At 37.2% G+C, this 12,413-nt stretch overlaps 1 protein-coding gene across 4 annotated transcripts in view; it reads right to left on the bottom strand.

The window, feature by feature from the left end:
- Positions 1-819: 819 nt before the first annotated feature.
- SOCS5 (suppressor of cytokine signaling 5) overlaps positions 820-12,413 on the bottom strand; it is a 65,527-nt gene continuing 53,933 nt past the window's right edge. For 3 of the 4 annotated variants that reach the window (XM_025354833.1, XM_025354834.1, XM_025354832.1), the window contains exon 2: positions 820-4,973. In XM_025354833.1, the coding sequence (XP_025210618.1) occupies positions 3,351-4,961 (1,611 nt within the window). In that variant the 5' untranslated portion in view covers positions 4,962-4,973 and the 3' untranslated portion in view covers positions 820-3,350. The remainder of the gene's footprint in view (positions 4,974-12,413) is intronic. The other variant, XM_025354835.1, reaches the window with a different exon arrangement.

The raw sequence follows: 12,413 nt of genomic DNA, 5'->3' as shown, positions 1-12,413 counted from the left end.
TAAAACTTACCAAATTAATGCCGAGAGAAAAGAAAGATTTGAAATAAACATAAATAGCAACCAGATCAAAATATGAAATTAAAAAAATCTTAAGCTTTGGATTTTGTCAAATGAAGCTTAAAATTCAAGTATCAGTTCTTATGGTTCCGGCCATTACAAATCTTATGTAAACATGAGAGCTAAAAACAGATTGGTGTGTGGAGAATGATTATAATGATTATTTGGGCCCACGTTTTGTCTAAGAAACATAAATTTAATGATAGTTCTTAGTAACTATTTAATCCAAGCTGTTTTGCTTCCAATATTTTGTACTGTGTTTAGCCAGAAAAGGAAATACAGATGAACGCTTTCTCTTTGTAAGGTGACTGTATTATAAACAAGGCTAAAGTAGCAAGACTAAACTTTTAGTGCAGATAATAAAATCTGAATAGTACAAGAATACTCTTCAGGTAGTATCTATAGGATAAGATCTCTAAATGTTTTTGTATCAGGTGGCAATGCCATCTAAAGTAATATTAACAACACAAATGTATATATGTGCATACATACACACTTACACATATAGGCGAAGGGAGAGGGGTGTGTGTGTGTGTGTGTGTGTGTGTGTGTGGAAGAGAATGAAGAGAATGAATAAGAATGGGTACAAATCAAAGCAACCTTTTCTTGGGGTAATTATTTCAACTATAAAGATGTATCTCAACTTCTAAAGAAATTCCTGGTTTGTATTTAAATGCACTTTAAAAAGACCATAACACACTCAAATTTAGATGACAGGCTACAATGGGATTCAGAAAAGGACACAGTGAATATAGACTTAGGTGCAAGTTCATGCTGGTGATTTTTGTTTTTGAAAATGTAAGCCACTAATATTTTAAGGAAAAAAATTTAAACCAAAAATTGCGTATTATTATACACAAACTGAAACATAAGTGACTTTTAGCACAGTGTATACATGCTTACATAAACTCAAACACATTTAAAACAATTTCCATTTAACATATGAAAGTTTTGAAATACATAAAAGCATTAATACTTTCTATAAAACTACAGTTAGAACATCAATTTGCTACAAGCATATAAAAACATCAAGTGCTTTCTTGGAGTTTCAAGTTTCCTCTCTAAAACACAATCTTGCTCACATATATAGTCCTTTTCCAATAATCAGTATGAACTTTTTGTTTCTCAAGAGGTTTATTTTCCAGGTACATTATAAGCTCAAGAAAACAGACCCAACAATTATGCGATATAATTATGTCATAACAACTTAATTGCACATAATGCTTTAAAGTAGGTTTGGATGAAGTTCTCAAACACTTTGGTATATGATCTTCAGGGACTTTAATTAGAAACAACAGAAATTCTAAGTCCCTTCAATCCCCATTTTGCTTTAAAATGGACAAGTCTTTGGTTAAAGTTCTACATTTTGGGCATTTATTCTTAATTAAGATGGTCCCCAAACCAATAAATGGTACTGATGTATTACAAATTCACAAGACTTCATTTAACCTGCTTCTGATGCAGTGGGAGGTTACAGATACTCATTTACTATAATATGTCATTGGATAGTTTCAATCTTTCACTTATAAGCAGAGAAATCAAAAGATTTATTACTTCTCTGTCAGTTTTCTGTTATAACCTAAACTGTACAGTAATTTGCAGTAACTATACTGCTCCACAGTATATATAATTATGACTGATAAGATGTAGAGCATTAAATTTAGAGTTAGCTTATTTTGATAAGTCAATATTAGACTGTACAGTAAGTCTGCATTAACTATGAAAAGGTTGTTAGTTAATGCTTATTTAAAAACCCCAAACCATTCCATTTACAAGAGAAATTGTTGCAAATGTATAAAACAGCAGATATACAAGGAGAACACCAAACATACTTTATTAGCACAAAAAAAGCAGCCATAACAAGGCACAGCAAGCAGAAACATACATTAGCAGTCAAAGGGTTAGTGTTGCATACAAATATAGCTCTTCTTTTTTGTAGCCTTGGCAATAGCCATAGGGATGTAAAATAACATTCTGTAGCAGCAGGTAAGGAAACTATGGAGCACTCACCAGTGGTACAGAGCACATTAACAAAAAGACACAAGAATGGATTCGGCTACTGTAGTGCAAAATGTCTAGGACAGAACTGTAAATTCAGTTCAGTTACTAAGAAGCAAACACTAGAACTTGATATAACTTCCAAAAGAGCTCACTCAAGTAGTAGTACATATTATTCTAAGTGACAAAAAGGTGCTAAGTAAAGTTATTTACAGATATAATGGTTGTACAGTACCTTTTAAATCTGCAATTTAGGTTTCAGATTTTCCATTAAGAATTAACTGCACTGAAATTCTATAAATTATACTTAAGCAATTCAGCTATGAGAGTTTACAAAAAAGAGACAAATTCTGCCATCCAAATTATTAATTACAGTTCAACAATATCTCAACATCAGCAACCACTGTAGTTACTATTATCTGACTTGTTTGGGCATCTTCTAGTGTCATGTACTTCATGGTTCACAAAATCATCCTGGGCATAGGAACAGATCCAACTTTTAGGAAACAACAATTAGACTGCACATCAACTTAAAAAAAAAAAAAAATCACACGCAAGACTACATTGCAGCAGCTATTCCAAACGCCTGTTTTAAGTTAAAGCACTCATTTAAAAAATTAATACCTAGGGCCTTTCAATAAAATTCTACTACTAGCTTTGTAAGTCTGAAATTTTAAGAGTGACTATTTAGAAAATCTGGTTTACTTAACAGTACCTTTTGCAGAAGAGAAAAGGCGTCTGATTATAAACTACATCAACACGTAAGTGAACTGCACTATGCCCTTGTGGCCAGAAAATTGCATTTTTTTCTAAAAGGAAGGCAGTCTTTTATTCTTTTTGGACTTCCAAAGCTTGATTTATAGTAACTACAAACATCACTATTTTTGGAAGGTTATAGAAAAACTCTTAGAAAAAATAATTTCAAACATTAGTCACACTGTTGAAATACTCATCCAATATTAATAATTTGTTCTTCAGTAAGAAATAGAATTCTTCATAACAAATGCCCCAGAGTTGCCTCACTCAAATACTACAGCCATTAAAAACCAAACTGTTAGCGAAATCGGCAAAATGTTTTTGTAGTCTTACTTAACACCTGTAGCTCTATCCTCTGGTGTTCCAATAGGCACCATATTTATCTGAATAACTAACAGCAGGTCGCATCTGACAGATACTAACACTAAGCTTATATACTGTATGAAAAAGCCTAACACTGCTACGTGTGCTTGCTATAGGTGTACTGTCTGATGCACATGAAAGCGGACCTAGTTAACACCCTTTGGGGACCGGAAAGTTTACTTTGCCTTGACTGGTTCTCGTTCTAACCAGCGAACTCTAACTTTTTGTTTATAATGATACTCTTTTAAAAAATCCTGTAACATTGAGGGTAGAGGGAGCCCATCAATTCCATCATACGTAGTGCACCTGCAGATTACCGCGCGACAGATATACTGCAGGCTAAAAGGAAAAGTCCTATTTAGTGATATAGTAAGCAATGGTTCAAAAAACATGCACGAACTGGGATCTTTATAATGTTCTAAAAGTCCTGTTACAGTGGAGGAGTGAAATACACAGGGGTCATGGGCATCGAAACTAAAGTTGTGATTCCACTGCTCAATTCGGGCATGCAGGGATCTGTTGTAGCGGCGGAAGCTCACAGAGAAGAGGTAGTCCTCTTGCGCAGAGTCCCTGAGCAAAAACGTGCCTTCAGGTTTCCCTTCGAGAAGGGCTTCTGCTTCATAACGGTCCATCACTCCCCAGTAACAGGGATTCCCTGTAATTTGAAGCAAATCAGGCACGAGGCAGTGTATGTAATCAATCTGTGTGTGGACTTTCCAAGCTCCCTGTCTGCTAACATGGGTATGGCTGTCTCCAGATATCTGGCGCTGCTTCTGCCTCCGTGACTGCAAACACAGGGTGGTTGTATCCTCTTCCGAGTCACAATTAGCTTGTGGAATTGCAGAACTGTCCCCACTTATTTCAGTCATTCCAGGAGCTAACTTTGGTCCCAGTTTATATAATGGATTAACCTGTGCAGTAGCTTCAAATGTATGTATTTGTGCATTGGGAGGGGGATCAACCCCTTCTTCAATACTAAGCCGCCTTCTCTCTCTAAGCCTATCTTCTTCATCTTCTGTAGAAACCAAAGATGGATCAAATGTATCAAAAAATGTTGAATGTGGGCTCACAGGAGCTGTATGCTGTTTAATCAAATGCCATTTTTGGGCTAAATCTGAGCCAGCAGGAAATGGGCATTTCTCAAGCATTAATTCAGACAGATGGATTTTTCTTTTATTGGAAAAGAGAGGCTTTGACTGCTTGCTGTAAGTTCTCATGGGAAAACACAAGCCCACAGTATCCTGCAACCTCTGTCTCAGAGAGCGACTTCCTACAGTTCTGCTGGAAACACTGTCCATGTCGTGTACAGAACTTACGCCGTAGCGCCTCTCTCTCCTTTGAAGTCCACTTCGAGTTCTACCAAACTTCTTATCAGCATCCAATGAACTCTGGGTCTTTGTAGAACAGGAATGTTTTTTCTTCCCACCCCATGGAGCATGTCGAGAGTAGGAATCTCTTCGTGCAAGTCTTGTTCCTGGGGTAACACAAGAATCATTATCCTTTTCGATGCTTATTTCAACAATTTGAGGGATTTCTGTGGCACAATTTTGATTTCTCCTTGAAGAATTCTTTGAAGGGCTTAATCCCAGTTGTAAGGCAACATTTTCTCTTAAGGGACTGCTTTGTTGCTGAGGAGTTGAGTCTCCTATGCTGATGTTTTTCTCTCTGACAGACAAACATCTGTTGGAGTTCATGTCCACATTTTCACTACGGCTTCCTCCCTCATGACCGAAGAGATTCTGACACCTGTATTTGAAGTTATTCCACATTTTCCCCACTTTATCCATTGATTATAAAATCTAAAGACAAAACAGGAAAAAGAGAAAAATAAATTAATCAGAGTAGCATGTGAAGGTAGCTAAGGCAGTGCCCACGTCCCTTTCCATTCGGAATTTCAGTGATACTGGCCAAGAGTTCATCTACACTGCCCTGCTGAAGTGATGAGGCGTGTGTTCTGTTGGGCAGCAGGAAGGCCACCGGGCCTTTTAGGCACTGACCTTGTTCAAGCCAGTCCTTACTTCCCATTTCCTTTCAGGCAGAATATTCCGAACTCAGGTGAAAGGAAATAAACACTCTTAAACTCTGGTTTCTTTTTCCCGTGCTTCAACCTGTCTCCTTAACTTGAATATTACAAAGGCAAAATATGTTCCATATTGTTGAAACACATTTGTATTCAACTTTTCAAAAGTTATAACCAGGACCACATTTTGTAACACATTAAAATTAGTTCAAAAACCTTTCATTAGTAGCAATCTTCCCAATTTCACTTAACCAGTTCCTTGCAATTCTAAGGTTTACAGGTTCATCACTTGTGAAAAACCCGTATCTTCCCTCCCACCCTGTAATGCATCAAATTTATCCATGATTTTGAAGAAGCGGTTTGAGTAGAAAAGAAAGAAAAATAATGTAATATTTAGGAAAGGTGTCTTTTTTTTTTTTTTTTTTGAGAAGTCGTCTTGCTCTGTTGTCCAGGCTGGAGTGCAATGGTGAGATCTCGGCTCACTGCAACCTCCATCTCCCAGATTCAAATGATTCTCCTGCCTCGGCCTCCCGAGTAGCTGGGATTACAGGCATGCACCACCACGCCTGGCTAATTTTTGTATTTTTAGTAGAGACGGGATTTCACCATGTTGGTCAGGCTGGTCTTGAACTCCTGACCTCAGGTGATCCACTGGCTTTGGCCTTCCAAAGTGCTGGGATTACAGGTGTGAGCCACCGTGCCCGGCCAGGAAAGGTGTCTTAAGCTTTCCAATTCTTAATCCTGGAAGAGTTTGGAAATTATAATAGAGTAATAGAAAGAAAGGCTATGGTACTATAGTAATCACAAAAACAAAAACCAAAAACATACAATTTGGCATCTTTATTCTTGTTCCTTAAAAAAAATCTAGGCTGGGCATGATGGCTCACACCTGTAATCCCAGCACATTGGGAGGCCAAGGTGGGCAGATCACGAGGTCAGGAGATCGAGACCATCCTGGCTAACACGGTGAAACTCTATCTCTACTAAAAATACAAAACATTAGCTGGGCGTGGTGGCGGGCACCTGTAGTCCCAGCTACTCGGGAGGCTGAGGCAGGAGAATGGCATGAACCTGGGAAACAGAGTTTGCACTGAGCCGAGATTGCGCCACTGCAGTCCAGCTTGGGTGACAGAGCAAGACTCTGTCTCAAAAAAAAAAAAAAAAAAAAACAAACAAAAAACTAAAGCAGTGTATGACACTTTACAAATAAATTCTTTTAAGACTACAATATCAACAGGCACACTGTCTAGTTCAGTAACTACAAATCAACATTAGAAGAAATGGAAAAACCTAAACTTAAAATTCAATTGGTTTTGTCACATTATGATAGCAGAAAACTCTGGCTGATCTTGAACTCTGACTAGTTATTTTTGTCATAAACTCTTATATTTTCAAGAAGTTGACTAGGAATAAGAGAATAACAGAGAATAAACTTTCTTAGAATGAACTGTAGGTCTTCCCATTAGTTTCTCACAGAAAGGGCTCTTGACTAATGGAAACACAACATAGAAAATTAATGTCCATGATATCATAAAATGTACTTTCAGATGATTTAATTCTTTATTAAAAGCACACTGTCAGGCACATATGAAGTTTGCATGGTAGTTGGCATCTATTATAATAAAATGTATTAGACAGAACTGTTAAATCTCAGCAAAGTCTATTTTAGAACACGGCCTCCTCTGTCTTGCAAAAATCTTTCTCGTAAGCCTTTTTATGAGGTTTATGCCATTTGAACTTCACGTGCCTTGTTATCATTTATTCTTCTTCTTAAATTAAGATTTCAGTTCCTTGCCCATAGTCCTGTTAATACAGCCGAATTCCTGCCATATTCTTGGTGACTCCATTGTCTTTGTAGATGTTCTCTTCCAATATCCTAGCCCCTTTCTATCCTGGTTTCTTCTCATTTATTTTAAAGTTAGTTTTTATTTTTACCTAATTCACATATTTGTAGTTTGAAGGTCAAATACCACCACAAGACTCTTAACAAAAAATAGCACCACCACCCACCATGTGACTACTAGAAAATTTAAAAGTAACATGTGACTCAGGTTACATTTGTATTGAACATTACTGATGTACCAGCAAGGGCTGGCAAACCAAAGTCTGAAGGCCAAATCTGGCCCCTGGCCTGTTTTTGAAAGGATCCCCGCTCAGAAAAATTTTTACATTTTTAAAGGGATTAAAAAAACATACACACACAAAGAACATTTGACAGAGACCACATGTAGTCTGCAAAGCCTAAAATATTTTCTATTTAGCCCCTTTCAGAAAAAGTTTACTGACCCTACTCTACCTATTTGAGATAAACCACATCACTCTAGACACTAGAAGAGCCGTATTCAAGAAGTTCAAGAATTTAACTCTCTTCTCTGTTTATAAATTTTGTAGCTATCTAAAGATACTTCTCTGACAAGCAAATTATACCCAAAAAATAACTTTTAAAAAGTTACCTAACCTAAAACCACTCATCTCTTTATATAGCTCTTTATAAGTTGTATGAATTAGTATGATACGCAGAAAACATCTGCACTTGCCAAGGCACAAAAGGCAGTTTCTAACACCGAACCCTCCGGTTCAGTTTCACAGAGCATGAAATTTAGTTATTTCTGTATTCTTATTCTGGAGCATGTTATCAGATTGTGTCTCACTCCATGGAGAAAGACAGTTGATTTTTCTTGACATGTGAAATGTGATGTGGGCAGTTTTAATATCAGGAAGGAAAAAATACTGACAGTAATTCATAGACTAGTCGACATAACAATCAGGAAGGCATTTCAACTATCTTGGTATTAACAATGTCAGATTCAAAGCTCTTTTGTTTGTTTTGTTAAATTTTTAGAAATGTGTTTAGGACAGAGCTGAAACCCTTTGAAATCTAAATTACAACTCTATTACTTTATGGTTTTATATAAAATTATACAGGGCTAAAAAAAGTGTAAAATTTCAATTGCACTGATTCTAGAATAAAAGTTTATCATCCATTACAATCTCTTAGATTTCTATACATGCTTAGCTATTTGAAAACTATCCAAAGCAAATTTCTAAAAAGTTATTCTTTCCCCCAAAGAATAATAATTTAAAACTGATTTTATAATGCTTTTGGAAGTTAAATAGCTTTTGTTGAAAAATTATATTTAACTGGATAAGCTACAAATTAGAATTATGGAAAATTAGGTCAAATTCCATCACTACATAAATTTACATATATAAAAATGAAACAGTACAGTCAATGGCCCTTCTTAATGCCAAGTAGTATCTATTATAAAATTTACACAAAACAAAATAATTGAAATAGTTCCCAGGAGTTTATTTCAATGGGACTTAACCCATGCTTTATGAGAAATAAATTAAGTTTAATGTGCTTTAAGAATACAGTGAGAGAGAACTATTAAACTTACATAATTATAACAGTTATATTCTTAAAATATACAGTTATAACATAACAGTTATATTCTTAACGTTGAATGCCATAAAGAGGAAGAATGTGACAACTCAAATCCTTCCTCTTCTTCAGTCTATCTAGACTTCTTAGCCATAACACCTTTCCATTAGAAAGTCCTTCAGTTACAGTAACAAAAATTGGGACAGGTAGACTGATTAAAAGTATTTCTGTATCAAATTCAGGCACAAGAGGCAGTTTAGGAGACAAGTTCTGATTGATATTTTGGTGGCATTTCGATAATTTTTAGAAAAAGAGAATACATTTGACAGTAAAACTGACCCAGAATTTCAGGAATGTGTGGCTGTCATAGCTATAGCTTCTTAAAAGAATCTAAGAATCACCTGGCTTTTTAAACATGATTTATTTTTGATTGTTATTTACACATCATATTGTGACATGATCAATTATTATCTAATTGGATGGCCATTTATCCTTTATACTGTTATTTAATATTAGGTTGAACTATATAAAATTGCTATTTTGTGGGTAAAACATAAACATATAATTCAACCTCAGAGTTACACTATTACAGTGTACATAATTTGTTAATGCAGTAGACCATGTACACTCAAAAAAAAAGGCGAGCCCTCTAATCTAGTGTACCCAGACACTTCTGGTTCCTAGCAGCGAGTTACACTTTTAGTTGTGTTTGGTTCCAAACCTGTTCATACCATTTATATTATTGTAACTGTGTGATTTAATTAAATGTTAAGTAACGTAATGAAGTATGGAAGAGTGGGGAGTTTTATAAAGTTAAATGACTCTGAAATACTCAATAAAAGTGAAATACTTACGCTGCTGAATTAGGTATAGGCCAAGAAAATAGTTCAAAGAAATGGAAAAAATATTGCAAAGATCTATAAGGATTCTAAACTAAGAATTCATCTGAAGAGCCTAAATTATTGTTCTACTTAAAAAACCCAAACTGGAATCTTACATGATACATTATGGGTATGGCTTCCCCAACACAGATAATATGGATCTACAACAAGTAGACCTACTCTGAAAGAAAAGACCTTGGCTCCTTCAGAGGGGTTTGAACTGGAGCAACCCCATCTTGAATAGGGCCTGGGTAAAATGAGGCTGAGACCTACTGGGCTGCATTCCTAGGAGGTTAGGCATTCTAAGTCACAGGATAAGACAGGAGGCTGGCACAAGATACAGGTCACAAAGACCCTTGATAAAACACGATTGTGGTAAGGAAACCAGCTAAAACCCACCAAAACAAGATGACAACCGAAGTAACCTCTGGTTGTCCTCACTGCTCATTATACATTAATTATAATGCATTAGCATGTTAAAAGACACTCCCACCAGCACCATGACAGTTTATAAATGCCAGGGCAATGTCGGGAAGTTACCTTACATGGTCTAAAAAGGGGAGGAACCCTCAGTTCCAGGAATTGCCCACCCCGTTCCTGGAAAACTCATGAATAACCCACCCCTGTTTAGCATATAATCAAGAAATACCATAAGTATACTCAGTCAAGCAGCCCATGCTGCTGCTCTGCCTATGGAGTAACCATTATTTTATTCCTTTGCTTTCTTAATAAACTTGCTTTCTCTTTTCTATATTGACTCACCCTGAATTCTTTCTTGTGCAAGGTCCAAGAACCCTCTCTTGGGGTCTGGATCAAACCCCTTTCCAATAACAGCTCCTGGCCGGGCGCGGTGGCTCAAGCCTGTAATCCTAGCACTTTGGGAGGCCGAGACGGGCGGATCACAAGGTCAGGAGATCGAGACCATCCTGGCTAACACGGTGAAACCCCGTCTCTACTAAAAAGTACAAAAAACTAGCCGGGCGAGGTGGCGAGCGCCTGTAGTCCCAGCTACTCGGGAGGCTGAGCCAGGAGAATGGCGTAAACCCGGGAGGCGGAGCTTGCAGTGAGCAGAGATCCGGCCACTGCACTCCAGCCTGGGTGACAGAGCGAGACTCCGTCTCAAAAAAAAAAAAACAAAAAACAAAAAACAGCTCCTTAATCAAAAGACTGGCAAATGAACATAATTATATTCTTAAAATTAGAATAAACTAAGGTATGTATCCCTTCTATGATTTATTGCTTTATTAGACTTTATAGACAACTAGTTCTGACTGAATCAGATAAGAGGCCTTCTTCAACAATCATAATTAAAATTTATAGTAGTAGTACCAGGATTGAGTAGCAAGTAACAAAGTCCTAAAGATAACAGGGAAACATGACCTAGTTTCAGGGTTGGGGAGCAAGGAAGACTTTTCTGAGGAGGTGATATTTCAAAATTTTATCCTGAAGGATAAGAAGAATCAGGACAATGTTCTATAGGCAGAGGGAATAGCATTTGCAAAGGCCCTGAAGCAGGAATGAGCATGGCATGAACAATGGCTGAAGTTAACACAACCCAGTGAGTGAGGGGAAGTGTGTCAAGATGAAGTTGGAGAGGTAGGCCTCATAATCCGTGATAAGAGAGCAAGGGTGGATGCTGATATGGCACTGAAGACTACCGCAGGAGTCCAAGTAAGCACCCGACTAGGATGGTGACAGTAGAGATGGCTATGAGATGTTCAGATGTCAAATCTATAGGATTGAAGATCAATTGAAAATGAGAAATGAGGAGAGACTGATGTCGCAAATGACACTAGGAGTCTAGCTTAGGCAAATAGATGAATAGAGATGCTGTTTCAGAGAGAGAAAACATGAAATAAAACAGTTTTGTCAGGTAGGGGTTTGAAGAGAGTCAACAAATTGAATTTTCAAAATGTTGCTGTTGTGACTGTCATGGAGATATGTAAGTAAATGCTAATTAGTCCGTTAGTATACATTCATACAATGGAGCACTAGGTAGCAGAAATGATCAACTACAGCTACCTGCATCAATATAAAATGTAACACTCAAATCATAATGCTTAGAGGAAGAAATTATAAGAGATGAATATATCCATTATGAAACAATTTACCTTTTAAACAAGCAAATCCCCAAATATATTGTTTAGGTATACATACATATATAATAAAGATACAAAAGCAAGGGGATGTCAGCAAAGTTAGGATAATGGTTGCCTATTACGGGGAAGGGTAGAGAATTAGAAGAGGCACTCAGAGGCTTCTAAAACAGCAGTCCCCAACCTTTTTGGCACCAGGGACTGGTTTCATGGAAGAAGGTTTCAGGATGAAACTGTTCCACCTCGTATCATCAGGCATTAGTTAAGATTCTCATAAGGAACATGCAACCTAGATCCCCTGTGCGCAGCTCACAACACGGATGAATCCTATGAGCATCTAATGCTGCCGCTGATTGGACAAGGAGGTAGAGCTCAGGTGGTAATGCCCACTTGCTGAAAAAAAACATAGATTAAAAAACAACAACAACAACAAAACACTGAACTACATAGGTTTCTCTAATGTGGTGCAGGGCTCAGCAAACATTTTCTCTAAAGGGCCAGACAGTAAATGTTTTTTGTTTTTGTTTTTAAATTTATTATTATTATTATACTTTAAGTTCTAGGGTACATGTGCATAACGTGCAGGTTTGTTACATATGTATACTTGTGCCATGTTGGTGTGCTGCACCCATCAACTCGTCAGCACCCATCAACTCGTCATTTACATCAGGCATAACTTCCAATGCAATCCCTCCCCCCTCCCCCCTCCCCATGATAGGCCCCGGTGTGTGATGTTCCCCTTCCCGAGTCCAAGTGATCTCATTGTTCAGTTCCCACCTATGAGTGAGAACATGCGGTGTTTGGTTTTCTGTTCTTGTGATAGTTTGCTAAGAATGATGGTTTCCAGCTGCATCCAT

Source organism: Theropithecus gelada, chromosome 13 (genome assembly GCF_003255815.1).
Source record: "Theropithecus gelada isolate Dixy chromosome 13, Tgel_1.0, whole genome shotgun sequence".
Taxonomy (NCBI): Eukaryota; Metazoa; Chordata; class Mammalia; order Primates; family Cercopithecidae; genus Theropithecus; species Theropithecus gelada.
Note: the sequence above shows the minus strand (reverse complement) of the source record. Positions and strands in the feature narration are given on the sequence as shown.